Source organism: Thermobia domestica, chromosome 1, assembly GCF_964235325.1.
Source record: "Thermobia domestica chromosome 1, izTheDome1.hap1.1, whole genome shotgun sequence".
NCBI lineage: Eukaryota > Metazoa > Arthropoda > Insecta > Zygentoma > Lepismatidae > Thermobia > Thermobia domestica.
This window is the reverse complement of record NC_137454.1, coordinates 258,409,001-258,434,194: the sequence shown is the minus strand read 5'-3', so window position 1 is coordinate 258,434,194 and position 25,194 is coordinate 258,409,001. Positions and strand designations below refer to the sequence as shown.

General features: G+C 36.2%; 2 protein-coding genes across 4 annotated transcripts in view; one reads left to right on the top strand and one right to left on the bottom strand.

Annotated features, from left to right (window-relative positions):
• LOC145660576 (zinc finger and BTB domain-containing protein 8A-like) overlaps window positions 1–3,281 on the top strand; it is a 135,215-nt gene extending 131,934 nt beyond the window's left edge. Inside the window, exon 4 of the mRNA XM_081725856.1 lies at window positions 2,539–3,281. Within this exon, the coding sequence (XP_081581982.1) occupies window positions 2,539–2,550 (12 nt within the window). The 3' untranslated portion in view covers window positions 2,551–3,281. The remainder of the gene's footprint in view (window positions 1–2,538) is intronic.
• The window catches only part of LOC145660561 (lipase maturation factor 2-like), a 181,334-nt gene that overhangs the window by 19,603 nt on the left and 136,537 nt on the right, over window positions 1–25,194 (bottom strand). For all 3 annotated transcript variants that reach the window (XM_081725786.1, XM_081725791.1, XM_081725801.1), the window contains one exon: window positions 17,609–17,858. In XM_081725786.1, the coding sequence (XP_081581912.1) occupies window positions 17,609–17,858 (250 nt within the window). The remainder of the gene's footprint in view (window positions 1–17,608; window positions 17,859–25,194) is intronic.

Below are 25,194 nucleotides of genomic sequence, written 5' to 3'. Positions count from 1 at the left end.
ACTTACATCGAAAGACAATCAAATTTTGCAGGATTCTGCAACACTAATAATGCAAATGAGACGATGGGGCAATGCATATCTAAAACATCTTAGTATCGACTACTATGCGCATCATATGACATTCGAACAAGTAGAAACAAAGTGAGAAAGAGACTGAGAATTTCGAAAAAATGTTTAGATAAATATGACATCCAATTACATAGATGGTTTTCAACAGACATAAAGGTCATAATGTTCTTTACAGCAATTTGATACCTCAAACCGTTGTGAAGAAAGGAAAAAAATCGTAAAAAATGATATATTGCTTAAAATAGCGTATTTGTAGGAACATTTTAAAACTGTTGTTGTTTTCTTTTGCTTCTATAACATCCCAGCAATGGTTTTTGGCGGGTGTAATTACAAGTTCTCGGAATTACATAATTTTGAGCAGTTTTGCAAACTTTACCAGTGCTTACCATATCTCCAGAACGGCTTAAGATATTGAGTTGCTGTAATTGGCAATCTGATCTTCACATGTATTAAAACCACCTACGCAACAAGAATTTAATATAAGCAGCTTTTCGAAACAAAGGCTTTTCGCAAAAGTCAAATTTTCCATTCCTTTCATTATTCTTCCTATTCAATCGAAATCTGTCATATCATGATCATACTATTAGACACTAAAGTACTTTGGGTGTACGTTGCCCCGCCTGTCTCACTTGTGTTATTACTGCTGTAGAAGCCACCAAAATTTGAATGTTTGTGATATTGTAGCGTCCTTAATTTGCAACAATGAATAACAAATTTAATATTCTAAGCTTTTCTTTAATATGTAGATTTGAAATATGTAATACCCTAGCGTGGTACTACTTAAAAAACATTACTTGATGTTGGTTGTGGTATAACTGTTAACCTAGTGGTATCGTAGAATATTTCAAACATTGTCTCCCTGTCGATATTTGTATGTTACGAAATTTCAACATTTTTTGTTTGTTTAAAAGTTACAAGGATGTATCGAGATAAATGATCCACTCTGTATATCTACATTAGATGTTTTTATTATTTTCATTTTTATGTAGCAATTTGCTAAACAAATTTCATGTTGCATCGCTACTTATAATATTTGTATAGCAGTTTCGTCAGCAATGGAAATAGATATTATTTATTTATTTTATTGTTTTACGTGGACATAAAATAATAAAAATAAAACAAATTTGTATGTAACAAATACATACGATAATGAAAAATAACTGAGAGGAAAACTAATGAGTAACTTTGTTATTCTGCAGATTGCCTAAAATAGTAGCCTATATGGTCAATTCATATGAAGTGAACCAATGAGGGTTGCCTGACCATTTTATAATCAATGATATTTTATTTGTGGATTCTTACATGATTACCGAGTCCAAAAATAATAATTTTAATTTTTTTAAAAAAAATCGTTTTCCTAAGTATGATGCCATCCATTGTTGTTTGTCAACACGCACTGATTCTTGCATTGGTAGGGTCTGCGTTAACTTATCTCATGAATTCTGGGTTAAAGAAACAAAAAAAAAAAAAAAAGTCAGGAAAGAACACGCTATTTTATGTCCGGTACATATTTAATGAATCTTGCAAAGTAGTTCAAATTTACCTAAAGAGCAAAGGCATGTTACCCCAAGAAGGAATGTAATATTGGGCTTAATTATTTTGGGGGTGTAGCTACCTAAATATACTATACGAGAAACAAAAAAATGAGCACTGAGAGCTGCTTCCTTTACCAGTTACAATGTTTCAAAAACGGAAAATTTCAAGAAAATAGAAATTTGGACACACTGTATCTTTGTTGAGACAAAGTTCAAACTTTTGAAATTTTGACAGGTAAACCGTCTATCGTTAATATACTCCACTAAACGTCTATACAAATATCATGTTTGAGGTTTATCTACAGGTCAATTTACAGGGCACTACAAATCACACTCCTCAGCTTTTTCCCTCCGCATCTGATGAATCGTCTAGTGAACTCTTTATAGTGATAGTTGTGTGTTATTTTCTGTTTAAATAAAGGAATAACGGTAGAAGTGTTATATATATATAAAACTTTCTTTTGCTATCTCTCTTACTGTTTTCTCTCTATGGGAATCAATAGTGGCGCCAGAAGTGATAGTAGATTTTCTATTGCTTTCGGTTTTAATAGAAGTAAAAGGGTGGAGATTGCTCTTATTCTTAGCATGCTAAATCCAATTTTATTTATAAAATGTCGCTGTCTACTAGTGTTTCTGCACTATGATATCAATATTTGAACAGAAAGTGGCTTCAGTAGAGGAATAAGAGCGGAGATTATATATTACCGTTTTAGATTTCTACTACTTCTGGTTTCAGTATAGGAATAAGAACACATATAGAATCTATCCTTGGAATACTGAATCCACATTAGAAAATTTTTTCACACTATCTCTTATCGTTTTTGTTCTATGGGGACCAATATTGAAATGCAAGTGATAGTACATTTCTACTGATTTCAGTTTCAATAGAAGAATAAAGACTCAGATAAAACTATTCTTATTCCGTTCTTTTCAGAATAAGAAGTGAGATCCACTTTATTCACCAGATTTGGCTCGTTTAGACTTCCATCTCTTCTTGAAGAAGAAGAAGAAAAAAAGAATAAAATAAAAACCTTGACGGACTTTGATTTTCTTCAGACGAAGAGCTTAAAAGCATCATTGAGGAAGTATTTTGCAAATTGAACGTAAGAAACATACATTAATGTAAGTCACAATGTTCACTTGTCAGATTAAAAGTATCAGATTAAAGTGTTTCTATCAGACTAAAACTCTCTTCAAACGTTCACTTATATTTCGAGCAAATGTCTCGAGTGCGCATCGTCGGTTCAAAGCTTAAATCATGCTACACTGATCGTAACTCTCATATTCTGGTGTGGTACTTCAGTGGTAATAAAGTAAATATGAAAATCTGTAGATATCAATCAATATATAATAATTGAGAACTCCCTTGAATTTTTAGCAATTCTTATTTTAGGCTCCAATTATTTTATTAAAGATTAAATAATGCTACATTTTAATCACTAATTCATTAATATGTATATTCTGCTTAGACTGTAATAAGCCCAGATCTTCTATGGACAGACTTTGAAATTCTTCTTCACACGCCACCTATTAAGATGTCACCTTGGAAAGTCATTATTTCCAAAATATACTTATGGCCAAACTGGTGAATTTTGTACATAAAATTCTTTTATAATTAATTAATAAAATTATGATGAAGAGCACAAAGAAGTTGACCAAGGTACCTCAGTTTACTTTGTCTTAAAGAAATAAAACAGGTGACTTATTTCTGTGGTTTTCGAGGTAATTTGTGCAATTTCATACCTCTCTTTTTAAATAAACTTTTGTAAGTAGACTTCCTAGTTCTGTGATATTGCATCCTTCTAGGAAATCGATAAAGAGACTGATTGCACGTTTATTTATACATTTAGAATTTAGGTAATAAAATAAACAATAGCAGTATCTGTGAATTTATTTCAACATACTAAATTTTCTGCGAGAAAAATGATTGAAAAGTAAATTTGTTGAAGAAACTGGTGAGTGAAATATTGATATATAATAAGTGGATAGAAGATGCGAAGATAATTTTAGAGATATTAGTTTCGAGAACAAATATAAATAAGACTTTTACATTTCAGTATCTTTTTGACTGATACTATCATCAGGGAATGTGAATCTTAAGAAAATCGGATTATAGGATCAGCCAATGAAGATACTGAAACATAGGAAAGGAATAATTACAATGAACTTTTAGTAAATATTTTATTTTACTTTACTATTATATTAATATTGAAAAACTTGGAATAAGTGAAAGCAGGATTGTTCTTAAGTGTGAATTTGATTTGAAAGTGCTTAGACCACTAGATTCAATTTTCAACAAAATTACAAGAAAGTTATTGTTGAGACATTCAGAAAGTTACTTCAATGGTTGTTAACAGCAAGCGCGAATCAGAAAAAATATCATAAAGAAATGAAGAATGAAGATTTAGATGTTAAACCTCTATGTCGTCTTAAATTTCAAAAGAATATGCATATGTGAAGTTGGGGAAATCACCTAGGTAGTAGTTGGTTTAAGATTATAATTGTATATTGTCAGTATGAGTTAGTAGCAGCTACGAAGAAACACTGACCATATAAGAATGGGGAAAAGAAAAATAAGCGTAGTACGTAACGAGTTCTTAAACACCAAATATATGATATGACACGAGGAGTAATATGTCTGTATCTGTTTGATAAGAAAAATGCGCAAGTGGGTAAACAGCAACAAGGATGTCCATGAAGTTAGCAGGCCACCTATGGCAGGCCAGAATTTCGACTTCACAGATCGTTAGTGCTTCGTTAGTGCTCGTTAGTGCCGCAAACATCATCGTTAGTGCTACAAAAGTAACGTCTGAATTTTAATAGTTACTATTGGCCTGCTAACTTCATGCCAGCAGGCCAACATATCAGAATCACACCATAAGTGAAAAAGCCGGTTAGAGCATCGTTAGTGCTCGTTAGTGCTGTAAAGATTAACGTTAGTGCTTCTATATATACAGTTTTTAGGGTAACAAAATGGGTCAGTTTTATGAAGCTAGCATGAACTTAGCAGGCCACCTATGGCAGGCCAGAATTTCAACTACACAGATCGTTAGTGCTTCGTTAGTGCTCGTTAGTGCCGCAAACCCCATCGTTAGTGCTATAAAAATAACGCCTCAATTTTCAATAGTCACTATTGGCCTGCTAACTTCATGCCAATGAACTTGGCAGGTCACATATGGCATACCAGAATTTCGACTTCACAGATCGTTAGTGCTTCGTTAGTGCTCGTTAGTGCCGCAAACCCCATCGTTAGTGCTACAAAAATAACGTCTCAATTTTAATAGTTACTATTGGCCTGCTAACTTCATGCCAGCAGGCCAACATATCAAAATCACACCATAAGTGAAATTACAGGTTCGAGCAACGTTAGTGCTCATTAGTGCTATAAACATTAACGTTAGTGCTTCCATATATATAGTTTTTATTGTAAAAAATGAGTCCGTTTTATGAAGCAGGAATGAACTTAGCAGGCCACATATGGCAGACCAGAATTTCGACTTCACAGATCGTTAGTGCTTCGTTAGTGCTCGTTAGTGCCGCAAACCCCATCGTTAGTGCTACAAAAATAACTTCTCAATTTTTAACAATCACCATTGGCCTGCTAACTTCATGCCAGTGAATTTTGCAGACCACATACGGCAGACCAGAATTTCGACTTCACAGATTGTTAGTGCTTCGTTAGTGCTCGTTAGTGCCGCAAACCCCATCGTTAGTGCTACAAAAATAACGTCTCTATTTTTAACAATTACTATTGGCCTGCTTACTTCATGCCAGTGAACTTGGCAGACCACATATGGAAGACCAGAATTTCGACTTCACAGATCGTTAGTGCTTCACTAGTGCTCGTTAGTGCAGCAAACCCCATCGTTAGTGCTACAAAAATAACGTCTAAATTTTTAACAAACACTATTGGCCTGCTAACTTCATGCCAGTGAACTTGGCAAACCACATATTGTAGAGCAGAATTTCAACTTCACAGATCGTTAGTGCTTCGTTAGTGCTCGTTAGTGCCACAAACCACATCGTTAGTGCTACGATAATAACGTCTCGATTCTTAACAGTCACTATTGGCCTGCTAAATTCATGGCAATGAACTTTGCAGGCCACCTATGGCAGGCCAGAAGTTCGACTTGACATGTCGTTACTGCTTCGTTATTGCTCGTTACTGCCACAAATCCCATCGTTAGTGCTACAAAAGTAAGGTCTAAATTTTTGACAGTCACTATGGGCCTGCTAACTCCATGCCAATGAACTGGCAGGCCACCTATGGCAGGCCAGAATTTCGACTTCATAGATCGTTAGCGCTACGTTAGTGCTCGTTAGTGCCAGAAACCACATCGTTAGTGCTACGGAAATAACATCTCAATTCTTAACAGTCACTATTGGCCATCGTTAGTGTTCCACAGTTAAGGTCTAAAATTCTACAAACTTCATTTTCCTCTCATAATTTCATGCAAAAAAGCCACGCACTAAAACTACAATAGACACAATTTTGATTACACCCGTCATTAGTTCCCCGTTAGTGCTTGTTAGTGCACCATATCCAATCGTTTGTGATTTACAGATAACGGGTACATTCTTGAAGAAAACCATTATTGTCCTGGTAACTTCATGCGAGTAGTCGAGGGACGAAACAGACGGCAACCCACAAGTTTGATTACATCTGTCACTAGTTCTTCGTTAGTGCTGGTTAGTGCCGCACATCTCATCGTTAGTGTTCCCTAGTCCTGCATATCCCATCGTTAGTATTGCATATATAACGGCTACATTTTGTAAAGAAATCCATTGTTGCCATGCTAACCTCAACCCAGGAAACGAGGAACAAAATCAACTGGAGGGTACAATTTTGATTACATATGCAATTAGTGCTTCATCAGCACGCGTCAGGCGCGCATATTCCACCGTTAGTGATCGACTGATAAAGACTACACTTTTTAAGAAAGCCAATATTGATCTGATAATAGTATGGTAGCAGACCAGTGACGAGGGGGGCGCGGTGGCTCAGTGGTAGAGCGTTCACCTCTGGTGCTTGGGGTCCCGGGTTCGATCCCAGCCCCCGCCAAGTGAACTTTGTGGTGGACAAACATCGCGCTCGTGGGTTTTCTCGGGGTTCTCCCGTTTCCTCCCACTTTCTTCATTCCACCATTTCACTCATCTCTCATCATCACCGTCTCCTTTAGCCTAACCGGCATAACCGTGGGACGTAAAACTCAAAGATTTCATTTTCATTTCAGACCAGTGACGAAATCTACGGGAGACCACAGTTTTGATTACGCCCGTCATTAGGCTTCATTAGTGATCTTTTGTGCTTCATATGAAACCGTTAGTGGATCTGTCATTACTTCTTCGTTAGTACCGTACATCCCATCGTTAATGTTCGTTAGTGCTGCATATCCCATCGTTAATATTCGATATATATGGGCTACGTTTTTAATAAAGCCATTACTAGCCTTTTAACTTCATTCCAGCATACTAGGGACCAAAGAAGACCACAATTTATATTACATCCTTCATTAGTGCTTAACGAGTGCTCGTTAGTGCCGCATATTCCATCGTTAATGCTTCACGAATAACAGCTACATTTTTTAAGAAGCACGTATTGGCCAGCTAACTTGATGCCATCAGAACAGGGACGAAATCTAAAGCAGGTTACAATTTAGATTACACTCCTCATTAGTGCTTCATGAGTGCTCGTTAGTGTCGCATGTCAGACCGTTGGTTTCTCAAAGCTAACGGCTACATCTTTCAAGAAAAACATTTTTTGCCTGCTAAATTTATGGCAGCAGAACAGGGATGAAATCTATGCAGACAACAATTTTGATTACATCTGTCATTAGTGTTTCTTTAGTGCTCTCTAGTGCCACACATCCCATCGTTAGTGTTCGTTAGTGCTCCATATCTTATAATAAGTACTGCACATATGTTGACTATATTTTTTAAGAAAGGCAGTATTGGCCTGCTAATTTTATGGTAGGAGACATAGACCAAATCCGCACAAGAACACAATTTTGATTACACCTGTCACTAGTTCTTCTTAAATATTTCCAGTGCCGCTTTCCCACCATCAGTGATCCACCGATTAAGGCTACATTTTTTAAGGCCATTAGTGACCTGTTAACTTCATGCCAGCAAACCAGAGGCGAAATCTACGGTAGACCACAATTTTTATTATACCCGTCATTATTGCTCATTAGTGCTGCATATCTCATTGTTAATGCTTTACAGATAACGCCTATAGTTTTAAAAAATCCATTTTTTCCTTCTAGTTTCATGCAAACACGTCGCGCACAAAACCTACAGCAGACCACAATTTTGATTTTATCTATCATTAGTGCTTCGTAAGTACTCGTTAATGTTGTATATCATATCGTTAGTGCACGACACATTACAATTAGTATCAAGTTGGAACCACCACTTTTCGACTGGGAAAAATAAATAATGCCATTCGTTTGTGCTGTATTAGTGTTGGTCAGTGCAGAAATTTCAGCGTTTGTGCTATCAAAATAACAAAGTTATGAACAATTTAAATTTCGAGGCCAACTTGACGTCAAGCTAGCACCGCTTTTTTTCCTTAATTAAGATAGAATTGACTTCCTAATGGCAAACTTTGTGCTACGTTAGTGCGGGTTAGTGCCCAAATATGAGCGTTTGTGCTGTTCAAATAACGCCAGTATAACGAAATAAATTAGCATCAAGTTGGCTCCGCTCTTTTTCCTAATTGAGATAGAATTCATTTTGTAATGCCAGACCTTTGTGCTACGTTATTGCAGGTTAGTGCGCAAATTTGAGCGTTAGTGCTGTTCTAATAACATCGTTATAACGAAATCAATTTCCGTCAGGTTGACCCCGCTTTTTCCCTAATTGAGATAGAATTCATTTTCTAATGCCAACTGTTTGTCCTACGTTAGTGCTTGGTCGTGACTCAATTTGTCCGTTAGTGATGTTGAAATTACACGTTCGTGAACTTTGCGCCTCCACTTAACGCATTATCGATAAAATTAGTGTCAATCATTGTTGCATCGTTAGTACTTCTTAGTGCACCAACCCAAACGTTAGTGCTTCATTAGTGTACATGCTACAAGTAAAACACCTCTCGGGTTCCAAATTGACGCTGGTCCCCACTTTGAGGACTAACGAAATAATTAGTGTCATTCGTTAGTGCTTCTTACTTCACCAACCGCTAATGTTAGTGTTTCATTAGTGTAGGCTCTAGAGCCAAAGCAATGGTCCACGCTAGTCTCCCCACACTGTCCAGTAGTGAAAAAATTCGTGCCATTGGTTTTTGTGTCGTTAGTGCTTTCAGAAAATACTCATAGTTTTGTTAATGCTTTATTATTAGTGTAGATATAGGCAATTATCTATCATGAAAATCCCGTAAGAAATGCATGGGTAATTCTGCATTGCGTGACATTTCCGGCAAATTGAAAAGCACGAATGACCTCTTCTAGTGCAATCGTTAGTTCATCGTTAGTGCTTCTTTGTGCACCAACCCCTAGCGTTTCTTTTTAGTGTAGATGCAACAAATGAAAAAGCGTTGGGGGTCAGCGTGATCTTGATCCCTACTTTAAGCACTAACAAAGGAATTACTGCTTTTCGTTAGTGCATCGTTAGTGCTTCTAGAAAACAATAATAGTTCCGTGAATGCTTCACTATTACTGTAGAAGTAGCCAATTATAAGTTCCAAAACTCCTATTAGAAAAGCATGGGGAATTTTTATTGCGTCAAATTCCCGCCAAATTCAAAAGCACTAATGATCTCTTCTATTATAATCGTTAGTGCTTCTTAGTGAACCAACCAATAACGTTAGTGCTTTTTAGTGTAGAGTAGATAGTTTGCCAAATATGACCTTTTGAAAATGGTGGCCGATTAATTACACTGTAATCACGCTGTATTACGAACTTGTAACACTGCGGTGTTGCCAAATTAGGCCTTAAAAGAACTGAAATTACCTATATTTTGCATATTTATAGTGTAAATTAGGCAACATTGTAAGATATAATTTAATTAAATTTTGATATCAAACTCTAATGAATTTGATATCAAACGCCTATCAAATTTGATTACCCCTTTAATCAAGCACCTATTAATGTATTCAATTAAAGATAATTTCCTAGAATTAATTTAATCGCCTATGATGATACACGTACCGCTTTTACCTTATAGTATTGTTTAATTATATCAAATTTAATTACCCCTTTAATCAAACAGCTATTTATTTATTCAATCAAATATGATTTCCTAGAATTAATTTAATCGCGTATGATGATACACGTAGTTTTTACCTTATAGTATTGTTATATAGGAAAGTGGCACTGGAAATACTTAAGAAGCACTAGTGACAGGTGTAATCAAAATTGTGTTCTTTTGCGGATTTGGTCTATGTCTCCTACCATAAAATTAGCAGGCCAATACTGCCTTTCATAAAAAGTATAGTCGACATATGTGCAGTACTTATTATAAGATATGGAGCACTAACGAACACTAACGATGGGATGTGTGGCACTAGAGAGCACTAAAGAAACACTAATGACAGATGTAATCAAAATTGTTGTCTGCATAGATTTCATCCCTGTTCTGCTGCCATAAATTTAGCAGGCAAAAAATGTTTTTCTTGAAAGATGTAGCCGTTAGCTTTGAGAAACCAACGGTCTGACATGCGACACTAACGAGCACTCATGAAGCACTAATGAGGAGTGTAATCTAAATTGTAACCTGCTTTAGATTTCGTCCCTGTTCTGATGGCATCAAGTTAGCTGGCCAATACGTGCTTCTTAAAAAATGTAGCTGTTATTCGTGAAGCATTAACGATGGAATATGCGGCACTAACGAGCACTCGTTAAGCACTAATGAAGGATGTAATATAAATTGTGGTCTTCTTTGGTCCCTAGTATGCTGGAATGAAGTTAAAAGGCTAGTAATGGCTTTATTAAAAACGTAGCCCATATATATCGAATATTAACGATGGGATATGCAGCACTAACGAACATTAACGATGGGATGTACGGCACTAACGAAGAAGTAATGACAGATCCACTAACGGTTTCATATGAAGCACAAAAGATCACTAATGAAGCCTAATGACGGGCGTAATCAAAACTGTGGTCTCCCGTAGGTTTCGTCACCATACTATTATCAGATCAATATTGGCTTTCTTAAAAAGTGTAGTCTTTATCAGTCGATCACTAACGGTGGAATATGCGCGCCTGACGCGTGCTGATGAAGCACTAATTGCATATGTAATCAAAATTGCACCCTCCAGTCAGGCACGTAGCCAGGATTTCGTAATAGGGGGGGTCCGAGACATGAAATACTGTGATTATCACACCAGAGTTCGATTATTCTAAACTATTTTACTGGTAACATATATTGGTTCGTTTAGTCAGGATTTCGTGATGAAGGGGGGGGGGGAGTTTGATATGAAATATTGTGGTTATCACACCAGGGACTTGATCAATTTAAACTATTTTACTAGCAACATATATTGGTTTGTTAAGACTTTAAAATTAGGACATGTTAGCAAGGGCGCCGATTTTTTGTAAATTTAGGGGATCCATTCAGATGCAGAAGACATATATGAGGATTTTAAGACAAATTGTATTCAAATTATGCCAATATATTGTATATTCATAAATACAACAGGGGCCCACATGACGTTTTGGGGGCCGGGCCCCCTTGGCCCACAGGACCGGCGCCCATGCATGTTAGTAAGTATTTTAGTAACAAACTATGAAGAAATCTAAAATAAAAGAATATTTATAAAAATATTTTTAAAAAATTACAATATCTACGTTCCTTCTTCTGTTCATTCAAATATAACAATTTTCCTTTCATTATGACCTAAACTATTTAAAAAAAAGTACGTATCCAATAATGTAAAATATTTTATAATATCTGCGTTCCTTTCTCTGTTGAATCAAATGTTAACAGGACTTGCTTTCCACATAACATTTTTGTTTTCATTATTCTGTCAACTACTGTCTGTTCCAAATGACAAGTTAAAGGAGCAGTAGAAAAGCGCTTCTGAAACATGTTTGATAGTACATGGAAGCGATGCTAAAAAATTATTTTTATTTTTAGCTTTATTTTTATCTTTATTTTTAACGCTGATTCTTCCTATTTCTTGTTTCTTTTTGTTTCGTACTTTCTTAATTTTTTTATTTCTGGTCTCGAAGGGGGGGGGGTCCGGACCCCCCAGACCCACCCCTTGGCTACGTGCCTGCTCCAGTTGATTTTGTTCCTCGTTTCCTGGGTTGAGGTTAGCATGGCAACAATGGATTTCTTTACAAAATGTAGCCGTTATATATGCAATACTAACGATGGGATATGCAGGACTAGGGAACACTAACGATGAGATGTGCGGCACTAACGAGCACTAACGAACTAGTGACAGATGTAATCAAACTTGTGGGTTGCCGTCTATTTCGTCCCTCGACTACTCGCATGAAGTTACCAGGACAATAATGGTTTTCTTCAAGAATGTACCCGTTATCTGTAAAGCACAAACGATTGGATATGGTGCACTAACAAGCACTAACGGGGAACTAATGACGGGTGTAATCAAAATTCTGGTCTGTTGTAGTTTTAGTGCGTGGCTTTTTTGCATGAAATTATGAGAGGAAAATGAAGTTTGTAGAATTTTAGACCTTAACTGTGGAACACTAACGATGGCCAATAGTGACTGTTAAGAATTGAGACGTTATTTCCGTAGCACTAACGATGTGGTTTCTGGCACTAACGAGCACTAACGAAGCACTAACGATCTGTGAAGTCGAAATTCTGGTCTTCCATATGTGGTCTGCCAAGTTCACTGGCATGAAGTTAGCAGGCCAATAGTGATTGTTAAAAATTGAGACGTTATTTTTGTAGCACTAACGATGGGGTTTGTGGCAGTAACGAGCACTAACGAAGCACTAACGATCTGTGAAGTCGAAATTCTGGTCTTCCATATGTGGTCTGCCAAGTTCACTGGCATGAAGTTAGCAGGCCAATAGTGATTGTTAAAAATTGAGACATTATTTTTGTAGCACTAACGATGGGGTTTGCGGCACTAACGAGCACTAACGAAGCACTAACGATCTGTGAAGTCGAAATTCTGGTCTGCCATATGTGGTCTGCCAAGTTCACTGGCATGAAGTAAGCAGGCCAATAGTGATTGTTAAAAATAGAGACTTTTTTAGCACTAACGATGGGGTTTGCGGCACTAACGAGCACTAACAAAGCACTAACGATCTGTGAAGTCGAAATTCTGGTTTGCCATATGTGGTCTGCCAAGTTCACTGGCATGAAGTTAGCAGGCCAATAGTGATTGTTAAAAATTGAGACGTTATTTTTGTAGCACTAACGATGGGGTTTGCGGCACTAACGAGCACTAACAAAGCACTAACAATCTGTGAAGTCGAAATTCTGGTCTTCCATATGTGGTCTGCCAAGTTCACTGGCATGAAGTTAGCAGGCCAATGGTGATTGTTAAAAATTGAGAAGTTATTTTTGTAGCACTAACGATGGGGTTTGCGGCACTAACGAGCACTAACGAAGCACTAACGATCTGTGAAGTCGAAATTCTGGTCTGCCATATGTGGCCTGCTAAGTTCATTCCTGCTTCATAAAACGGACTCATTTTTTACAATAAAAACTGTATATATGGAAGCACTAACGTTAATGTTTATAGCACTAACGAGCACTAACGTTGCTCGAACCTGTAATTTCACTTATGGTGTGATTTTGATATGTTGGCCTGCTGGCATGAAGTTAGCAGGCCAATAGTAACTATTAAAATTGAGACGTTATTTTTGTAGCACTAACGATGGGGTTTGCGGCACTAACGAGCACTAACGAAGCACTAACAATCTGTGAAGTCGAAATTCTGGTCTGCCATATGTGACCTGTCAAGTTCATTGGCATGAAGTTAGCAGGCCAATAGTGACTATTGAAAATTGAGGCGTTGTAGCACTAACGATGGGGTTTGCGACACTAACGAGCACTAACGAAGCACTAACGATCTGTGTAGTTGAAATTCTGGCCTGCCATAGGTGGCCTGCTAAGTTCATGCTAGCTTCATAAAACTGACCCATTTTGTTACCCTAAAAACTGTATATATGGAAGCACTAACGTTAATGTTTATAGCACTAACGAGCACTAACGATGCTCTAACCGGCTATTTCATTTATGGTGTGATTCTGATATGTTGGCCTGCTGGCATGAAGTTAGCAGGCCAATAGTAACTATTAAAATTCAGACGTTATTTTTGTAGCACTAACGATGGGGTTTGCGGCACTAACGAGCACTAACGAAGCACTAACGATCTGTGAAGTCGAAGTTCTGGCCTGCCATAGGTGGCCTGCTAACTTCATGGACATGCAACAAGGGTATAATAAAGGAAACAACCTGATAATCCTCAACTTTAAAATATTTTGTTTACTGAAATCACCGGAATACTTCCCATTACCTATATGGAGACGTCTTGAGTGGCATAATGTTTTAGAAAAAAATTTAGTTAACTTGATTAATATTTTAACTAATATAGTACAAGAAAAAATCTACAACATTATTAGTGTTTAATGAGGAAAAAATATCGAAAATATCGATTGATAGACCTCATAGAGCTGAACATAAGAATGTTTGTTAGTTTTTGAGAAAATTGAGAGAAATGATAATTATTTTCAACCTAAAAATTGATGATATACGATAACCGTGAAAATGAAATTAACACTGAAGTATACCCTTATTGTATATATATATATATATATATATATATATATATATATATATATATATATATATATATATATATATATATATATATCACATCATTTTTATGTCACGTATTCATTAATGTTTTCAAAGCACAGCATTTAAGCATGCTTGTCTCCTTATATATTTTACATAAACTTTAGTAATTTGTGCATACAAAGGAAGTTCTATCCAACTTTCCTTCTTGTCAATTGCTTCATATCAACTTTATTTTAAAATACATATAATACAACGTATGAAAAAATGTTAGAGTTCTAAGCATAACTTTTACACTTGGTTTTTTTTATGTATACCAGGTGGTTATAGTTAAGCCAGTGGTGTCCAGAGTGGTAATGACGGGTTGTAATGAGCGTAGGATTCTGAAGCTGAAGATACGCTAATTGACGTAGGACGTACTAATTAAGCAAAGTGCTCGTGAATTGTGAAAAAAATGAATGTTTACCACCAGGTGAAAATGTGGCGCTGTAGGAAGTCAGAACGTGATATGAATATAGGAAAAAGGCAGGTAAGATAGAACTATGGCAACTATGGTTCTGGCATGTTTATTAGGAACTATGGTTACATTAGCTGTTGAGTATGATCTCCCCGGATAGTCGACAGTTGCTCGCAGCATTTCTGGTGAAATCATAGCGACATGTTGAATGCTTGCCTTCGGATCAAAGACCGTATACGTCCCTCATAGACACGATCTTTCAAACATCCTCACAACCAAGAATCACATACAGGGTATCTAATATGCAATGCAACCCGGAGTTTGGGATAGTAGAACTTTTGAACCTGAAGAGATACACAAATAATGATTCTACCAAAATAAAGCTTTATTCATGGATATATTTTTAAACTAGGAAGCAACGATTGAAGTACACTAGGAACCACACAGTGTTGCCAGATGTAACCAAAGGTGTAAATCTTTTTTTTTTTTTTTTTTTTTTTGCAAAACATGTAAATTGACTCGTAAGTCATACATACGAATGTTTCGTCATTAATTTTTAGTTTGTTTAGTTGGAGTAGCTTGGGAACTGCGGAGCAGAAAAAAGAATTTTTCATTTCCACCGATAACTAATCAGACGGGGCCTCTGTAAGGAGGAACTAGGAAAATCGTAGTTTTCATAAATTAACACTCTGAATTGGCAACTCTGCTGATGTTTTAGTGCATCAAAAGGTGTGCTAAGGATCTGTCTACATTATGCAATTCCTGAAAATAACGAAAAAGAAACTTTGAAATTATCATGATAAAACTTTTACTTACATGCACCCGGCAACACTGCTATTCGTTTCTGTGGGGCCACTTAAAGCAAGAAGTATACAGGAACAATTCTCGAACTATACGAGACCTGGAAACGAACATTCACAGTGTCATTGAGAACATTAACACTTCTACTCTTCGTAAAGTTGCTGCCAACATGGTGAAACGTGTGAACAAGTGTTTGAATCAAAACAGGGGGCACTTCCAGCATCTGCTGTAGAGCTGATAACTCATTTCGTGATATAATAGCAGTGTTGCCGGGTGCATGTAAGTAAAAGTGATATCATGATAATTTGAAAGTTTCGTTGTTTTCAGGAATTGCATAATGTAGACAGATCCATAACACACCTTTTGATGCACTGAAACATCAGCAGAGTTGCCAATTCAGAGTGTTAATTATGAAAACTACGATTTTCCAAGTTCCTCCTTACAGAGGCCCCGCCTGATTAGTTATCGGTGGAAATGAAAAAATATTTTTTCTGCTCCATGGTTTCCAAGCTAGTCCAACTAAACAAACTGAAAATTAACGACTGAACATCCATATGTATGTGTTACGAGTCAATTTACATGTTTTGCAAAAAAAATTGATTTACACCTTCGGTTACATCTGGTAACATTGTGTGGTTCCTAGTGTACTTCAATCGTTGCTTCCTAGTTTAAAAATATATGCATGAATAAAGCTCTATTTTGGTATAACTATTATTTGTGTATCGCTTCAAGTTTAGGTATATCGGTTCTACTATCACAAACTCCAGGTTGCATTGTATATTGGACACCCTGTAGATTTAGAGCTCCTCCGTGGCTAAGCGGTTAGCGTACGCGCCTTTGGCGTGGGAGGCCCGGGTTCGATTCCCGGCGGGAGCTCATGTGGTTCGGATTCCACGTTAATCAGTAGGTCCACGTCTCATATAGCCTCGCTGCTCAACGGGACGTAAAACTCAAAATCAACTCAACTCAACCCTGTAGATTTAGGTCGGGGGATTTTGCAGGCCACTCATCTGGAAATTGCTTAGAGATGATACGGCCCTTAGTAAAGATTTCTCGCAGCAAATCTTTTACCTGGCAAACAGCATGTGGTGTTAGCCCATTTTACTTGAAAATAATGATGTGCTCACAGTTGCGTTCATGCAAAGCTAGAATTACGTGTAGCTTAGAAGGTCCCTATAACGTGCGGGTGTCGTTGTACACCTAACAGGTCTTAGAGGTGTCATATCTTCAAACAAAAACGAAGGAGTTTACACTAAACGGTCACGTAAGCTGGGTGTAATGGTTGATTCTGCGCAATAGGTGAATTAGCCGAATCTCATATGCGACAGTTCCATGTACGTATATTCACTGCACCCCAGAGTAAAATGTGCCTCCTTAATCTACAGTCAATCAACTACAGCTATATTAATTTGCATGGGTCCTCTTCCCAACTCCTGTTGGCGATACGTCCACATTGCAGCGTTGCTATTGCCGCTATTCTGGTAAAAACAAATTTACTACCAGTGCTTGGTCTCTCTTCCCAATAATTATTGTGTTTCAAACGGTAAAGTTCAACCTTCTTAATTTTAAAACACTAATTCACTTCACAAAAGAAATCACCATTACGCTAACAAGCAATAACCAGGGAACTCACACAACTGTTAGACAAGACAGCTGACATTGGAAGAACATACTGACGTTCGAGTTACGGGGAATTCCACGATCTGACTGCAAACAGCGCCACATCTTCACCTGGCAGTAAACATTCAAACTAATTTGTGTTTTGCATAATTCGCGAGTTCATTGTTTAATTGTGTATCTACGAAGTTTTAGTCTCCTACGCTCATTACAGCCCGTGCTGTACCACTCTGAACACAGTCAGTTTAATTATAAACACTTGGTGTACATATTGACAAAAGAAGGAGCTTAAAAAGAGAGTTAAGAATCTCTTCAAATCATTAAAATATAAAGAGATTGGATGATGGTGATTTTACTTAGTAAGTACTTTATCCCTTTAACAACTTCACAGGAAGTTACTTACTGACAAACGGAAGGGATGTATTAACATCCCCTGGCTTGTATCGAAAATAATACTCATACCATGGACCTCCCTCTTCATTGCTACCTTCAATGACAATCTCAGGTCTTCCTTCAAGTCCTGGAACTTGGCGATAGTGTCCATAAGAATTGATAATTTTAAGGTGTTCAACTACAGCGTACATCTTCTGAAATCGAGAATATTGCTGCAAAGTGTAGTTGCTTGATGCATGTAGAGTTGCTGCAAATGGAACCTAGCAAAGGATTGTTATACTCTATTAAAACCTTCGAAGAGAAGAATGCAATATTCTGGCATAACAAAAATATATATCTCTTCTAAACAGTTCAGTAACGAAAGAAAATATTTGTATTTTCGCATAAAATTATAATTTAACCCTTTCACTGTGGAAGGCGACGGAAAGAAAATTTCCCTAACCTGCGAATGTCGATTATAGTCGACGTGTTAAAATTTTTCTGTATCTTGGTTTCGTTTTAGTTAACTATAGTCGCCAAAGGTTTTCTGTGTGATTTCTATTGTTTATCGAAAGCAATAGAACACAAAAAATTGAACGGTACAAACTTCGTCGACTATTCTCGACAAAGCCAAGATACGGACAAACAAATTTTAACCTGTCGACTATAGTCGACATTCGCATGTTAAGGAAATTTTCTTTCTGTCGACAAAAGTCGACTTCCTCTGTGAAAGGGTCCAAAAAAAAAAAAAACAAATTATGGCTTTAGCAATAAAGTACATAATTTACAACGTAGACTTATCATCCTTACGAACATAAAATGGTTTCCTCTTAGTTATATCAGAACAAGTATAAATCAATTTGTAGCATTGGTAACCATTAGTTTTCCCCAAATGTTCTCGCATGAGAAACCAACTAACAAGCAAGACTGAACTAGTCCAACAAGTATTGAAATCATACAAAGATATTATGAGTTTACAGTTCTACATTTCGGCACTGCATGAACATGATTGCATAGAATTTTTCTGTTCAGCAGTGTATATACATGAAGAGGATACGTATACCACGAACATAACATGTTACATTTCTTTTCTGTATATTTTTAAAAGGAAACTTAATCTCTATCTTGTTTTTAAGAAAACTAAAAGTCACAATGTCTGAGGGAAGACGACTTGATGGTATCGAAATTCGGTACTGGAACCGAAACAGAGTATCAAACTGGATGAAAGATAATATTAACTGGTGCTTTTAATTTCCATAGGTAAATCAAAGAAAGGAAGAAAATAAAGTTTGCGCTCATTTCCTTCATGAAACAAAATATTACCACTGTAAGCGTTTTTTACATTGTGAATTTCGTTCATTGTCACATATCTACTGGACACTGTAGTTGAGTACAGTACGGTATATGTCCTTATCGCTTTACTAGTAGCTAAATCATGCACCTTTCGTGCAAGGGGTGCCGGGTTAGATTCCCAGTGGAAGAGCATTGAATAATTTGAACGTATTACGGTGGTTTGAATTCCATCTTAACATGAAGATCCACGTCTCATATAACCTTGTTACTGAAAAGGACACTAAACTCCAATGCAAAGTAAGATATGCAAAGTTGCTATACACAGGCAATCACATTTCTAAAGATAGTCTGCATTATTTTATCTATATATAGCACTAAATATGCCCCGGTGATGGCACTAAGTACCAATTACCATATATATATCATTATATTCACCTATATTTGTTATAAAATACACTTAAAAATCACCAAAACGGGGACGTCATTTAGGGGGACAAGTGAGTCAATTGCCTCCATTCCCCTCTGGTTTTGGGATATACCGGGTAGTAATATAATACATCAACAAATTGGCGGAAGTGATAATCATAATGGATAGGTGCTGACTGCCACAGCCAATTATTGGTGCTGACTGCCACGACTGTCGCTGATTGCAAATATGAAGGTGCTGACTGCCACGACGGCGTGCTGACTGCCACGAGCCTGGGAGAAACTGTATTTGGAAAGAGATGAATTATCCCTCATACTAAATTTATGATTATTAATTAATTTAGTAAGGATTAATTTAGTAATCATCACAGCAAATCTATGTAGTATCCTATAAGTTACAAAGTTGCTCACTAAGTTGAACGACATACATTTGGATGTTTATAAAGGAATTCTCTTTTCTGTTATATGTACAATTTGCACATTTCATTGTTTATATTAATTGTTTTATTGTATTATTTAATGTATATGATGGTCTGAAGCCAGCTGACAAGGGAAGTTTGGGAGAAGCACTCGCCTGCAGAGAAATAAGCATGTCATTTGAAGGACCAATTCATGCTGATTACAACAGGTAATAAAACTCCTGTACGTTGAGAACTGTTCGAGATATTCAGCTTAGAAGTTTATATGAGAAAATGAGGGGATGCACGTTTCAATGCGTTAAGTATTCTCACCCATGGCGAAGCCTGATGGTTTGAACTTGCTATTGGTTGGGTCCATTCACAGACAAATTGTCCATTACAAGTTGCATGACGAATGGCAAAGACCTAATGGTTGAGAAGATACCAAAGAATTGCACACGATTTGTGCAACCATTTGATGTGTTTTGATTCCGATCAATCAAAGATTATGGCAGGAGATTTGTACATAGTATGAATCTTCTTCATCTGGACGTTATAGTGTACCAACGAAACAATCAAAGTTCGTGTCCATACGAATCACTTCCGATCACCGCGATACATGGGATTGTTTCAGTTTGCGTTCTGCAAGGCAGGTTACGAACAAATTATAGGCCTATAACTTTTGAATCACTTGTCGAATTTGCTTTTTGCTTTAGTTCTGCGAACTGTTCTCTTGACGGATGCAACACAATTGCACATATAAAATGTTCATGGTGCAAGGGAGTATTTTGCCTGCGTCATTTCTTCATAAAACAGAAGAACAACAGTGATCAATTTTCATCTCTAACCTATGATTATTGTGAACAATGTAATGACTAATTGTATCTAACAAACCCCTTAGTTATTGCGAAACACTTTTTTTCTGTTACTTCCGATAGCTTTCAATTCGTATGTCAATATTCGTTACTAATTATGTTGTACTTAACGCGTATAAATGTGTATATCCTCATTATCTCATATAAACTTCCAAGTTGAATATCTCGAACCGTTCTCAACCGTACAGGAATTTTATTAGCTTGTTATAAGCAGCATGAATTGCGACTTAAAATGGCATGCTTAGTTTCTCTGCAGGCGAGTGCTTTCTCCTGAACTTCCCTTGTGAGGTACAGCCAGCAGTGCTTTTTTGATGGAACTTTCAAGAGCTGCTCGAAACAATTTGCACAGCTGTACACAGTTCATGCTGGCATAGGGAGTTCAAGTGAGAATACATAAATCGTACCAATTTTGTACGCACCGCTCCCTGACAAAACTGAAAGTACACTCATGTCCAAAATTATTGTCGCATATCTATAACTGTCTTCTTGTAAGAATATAATTTGATAATTTTTCAGAGTACTTTTAATACTTATGTTATGTGTATAATCAGGAAATGTATATTTGCGATAAATTTCATAGGAAAAGAATTATAGATACGCAAATCATAATGAGTAAAATAAAATGCAACTAAATGAACAAGAAAATTTTATTTTCGTTTTATTGTTCTTATTTACTGCTCTTTCGACATGAAATTTACCACATACTTGTCTTTGCCGATTATGCACATACTAACATTATAAGAAATACCGGGCGAATTCGTTATCAAATTATATTACTAGAACAACATATTTATAATCATGTGACAATAATTTTGGACATGAGTGTACATACAGAGACCTGTTTACCTTTGTTAGGTGTTATCTAGTTTCTTTCATGCTTCTTGGCGTCCGGTAATGTTACGTCTAGCAACTTTCTCTTAGGTTCGTGGAAGTCAGCACGCCATCGTGGCAGTCAGCACCTTGCTATTGGCAATCAGCGCCAGTCGGGGCAATCAGCACGAATAATTGGCTGGGGCAGTCAGCACCCGTGGCAGTCAGCACCCCACCATCATAATCATAATCATAATTTATTGCAACCGTTCATCGTCATACAACGAAATTGGGCATGTCAGTTATGTATATACGTATATACTGGTATACATAAACACATACAGGGTGTTAATGAACTATACCGACAAGCTTTAAGTTATATATTCCTCACATCAAAATAAGAGAAAAAGTTCATATGGCGAAAAGTGCATAGTTTCAGAGCTAGAGCTGTTCAAAATCGAGAAAATGTCAAATTTCAACAGGCCGTATTTCGAATTCCAGAAACTACAGGAAGCCTCTTAAAGTTTGTCGGGATAGTTCATTAATACCCTGTATACTATTAGTAGATATGACATAATGCAAAAAAAAAAAAAAAAAAGTTATGAGTATGGGCTGACAACGGTACCATTTTCACGTGAGAGGGGTTGAAAAAGTGGCGAAGTCGCTGATCTAATGCAGAAAATGACCCAACTATAAAAGTAATCATTCACTTATCAACAGTGTTCGGGAAGTTACTTGTAACAATGTAACGTGTTACAAGTTACTTTACTTTTCCTTAAATGTAACGCATTACTTGCACCCAAAAAGTAACTGTTACCCTACTTCGAATATGTCAAAAACAAAATCTTATTACTGCAATTTTTCGTACTACTACTACTATTACCATTATTATTATTATTATTATTATTATTATTATTATTATTATTATTATTATTATTATTATTATTATTATTATTATTATTATTATTATTATTGCACATTCTAATTTTCCCCAAACATCGTAAATGTTTAGAACTATAGGTTGATAATAGTAGCGCTGCATATCCTTTCATGTGGACAGTTACTTTATTGGAAATTTGATGTGCTTCGCTGACTTTCTAAACGCAATATTGCACATTTTGAATCGCTTTATGTAGTTGCAAGAGCAAATTCTTACTTGATAGCGATATGAATATTTTCATATAATGTAACACTGACTAAAATGCCATACTGCGTCAGAAAAATGGCTACTTATTGTTATTCTGCTAAACTAATATAATAATTGTTATACATGTATAACAACATTGTTATACAATAATAACAATGTTGTTATGTAAAATTAAAAATACAGAATATAGAGAAGCATTACACTTCAACTAATAAAATGAGAACACATGAACTGGGGCAGGCACGTAGCCAAGGGGTGGGTCCGGACCCCCCCCTTCGAAACCATAAATGAAAAAATAAGGAAGGATGAAACGAAAGGAAACGAGAAAAAGAAGAATTAGCGTTAAAAATGAAAAGCTATAGCAAGCGTTTGATTATTCTTTCTTATAGGTGCTTTATGTGGAGGAATCGAGGGGGGCAGGTCAAGTTAAAAATGGATATTATTGTAACGGAGCATTCCGAATTCCATCTAGCTCCATGCTAATCCCATGGACTACAAATTACGATCGATAAACCGGTTCGGTCAGATAAACTGTCAGGTAGAACTTAAGAAATGCCCACAATTACCAATAATATAAGCCTGGCAACATAGATTTCAGTTACAATTGTTAAAGAAATTTTAAATTTTGTGGCAGCACTAATCCATTTTATAGGATGCCTTTACTGACGAAAGAGATTTCGGTACTATCCTTAACGGCATTAAACGAAGATATGAAAAAGAAGAAAAAAGAAGACAAGAAGAACCAAGTTTGAATGACTTCTGAAGACTATATCTTTTTCAATACTTTTTTAATATTCTTTAACTGGAGGAAAATGTTGACAGTAAAATAGTTTAGATTGATCGAGCCCCTGGTGTGGTGTGTATTCTCAGTATTTCATGTCACTCCCTCCCCCCATTACGAAATCCTGGCTAAACGAACCAAAATATGTTACCAGTAAAATAGTTTAGAATGATCGACCCCTGCTTTGATAACCGTAGTATTTCGTCACAGACCCCCCTATTACGAAATCCTGGCTACGTGCCTGACTGGGGGTGAATCAAAACTTGCCAGTAACTCTAAAATCGATACATGCCTTTTAAAGCTAGTTGCTCTAAACTCTATAATCAATGGGACTCTAGGATACGCAAACTGATCTGAAAGAACTCCACAATTACATACCATCAACAAACTATTTTCTAGTACTAAAATAGGCCTGCTCATCAGAATACAGTTTATTCCTTTTAACCCCTTACTGTACATCGTTAATTATGGCACCCTAACTGTTGATTAAATATTCCCCACCGGGGCACTTCAGACACTTCAAATGTTCGAACAGCTTTATAAAAACAACACCAATCAAAGTAAAATAGACTATCATTGCATTCGTAGTTCGCTCACTGAATGTATTAATTTGGAGCTATCAAAATCTATGACAAAATCTTCCAGGTGCTTGCAATCAGTACATGTGATTTCCCCGAGGCTGTACTCATCTTCCAAAAACCAAGTGGCAGTAAGATCTTATCTGTTTCTTTGTGAGTCGCTGACTGACTGTCGGTCACTGACTTACGTAGTTCATGCTCCATTATTCCATTCTGAGAAATTCACTTGAAACATTTTTTCGAAAAAAATATACATATACTATAGTTACTCAACCGGAGTGTAACGAAAAAACAACACAAACTAGGTACGGTACTTAAAAATTTGTAACGCATTACTTCCGTTACGTTACTTCCCAAGACTGCTTATCAGTTACTAAATGAAACAACGAAGATTGATACACTGATAGCCTATGTAATTTCCACAATGAATTCAGTGGAATAGACTGAAATAGTGTGACGTCACATCCTTTTTGTTGCCATAGTGATCGCCATTTTATTTGTTAAACAACAAGTAGTTTAAATGCCTAAAGAATCTAAATGCAAAGTGAAAACAGTGATAAAATATTTTTGAATTGCAAACATTAGAGTGAATGAAATATTTGTGTTTTTTAAGAAATACATTTAAGAATTGTTGTATTTCTAATTAATGAAACTAAAAAACAAAGATATAGAAAGAGAAAAAGAGGAAACAAATGTACTCATCTTGTTCATAGTCAGGTATTAACCTTAAATAATTCTGGAAAATTTTGATTCATTAATATAAGTATCATAATATTGCATACGTGTACAGGATTAATGTTTAAGAGTTGTTTAGAATATATGCTGAACCATTCATAATTGGATGTTTTCTTATTGTATGTTTCTAAAGGCATTTTTTTAAAGAAAAAAGAAAAAGTTGATAAGTAATATAAGAAAAAATCTTACCTATATCCATCCACTGATGGTTCGGATTGAAAATTTCCAAAAGTTTGCTTTTCCCCTTTGTTTTGTAATATTGCAATTTCCATTATCAGAGTGGACATAAGAGAAGTAAATGTCCCAATAGAATTAACACTGTTCTAAAAAAACTCTTTTAAAAATCGTATATTTTTTAGTTTTCCTTGTGCTGACAGTTTGTCAATCTGTACGTTACGGAGTTCCCACTGTGTATAATTGTTTCTTAAGGTGGATCACATAATACTGACGTTTACATTAACTATTTGATTTCTACCTTATCACTTAGAGATGTGGTGCCTTTAGAAATAAGTTCCTTAGATATTAGTCTTTTTTTATGATTTTTAAATTTTATTTGTAGTTTCCTAAACGCATT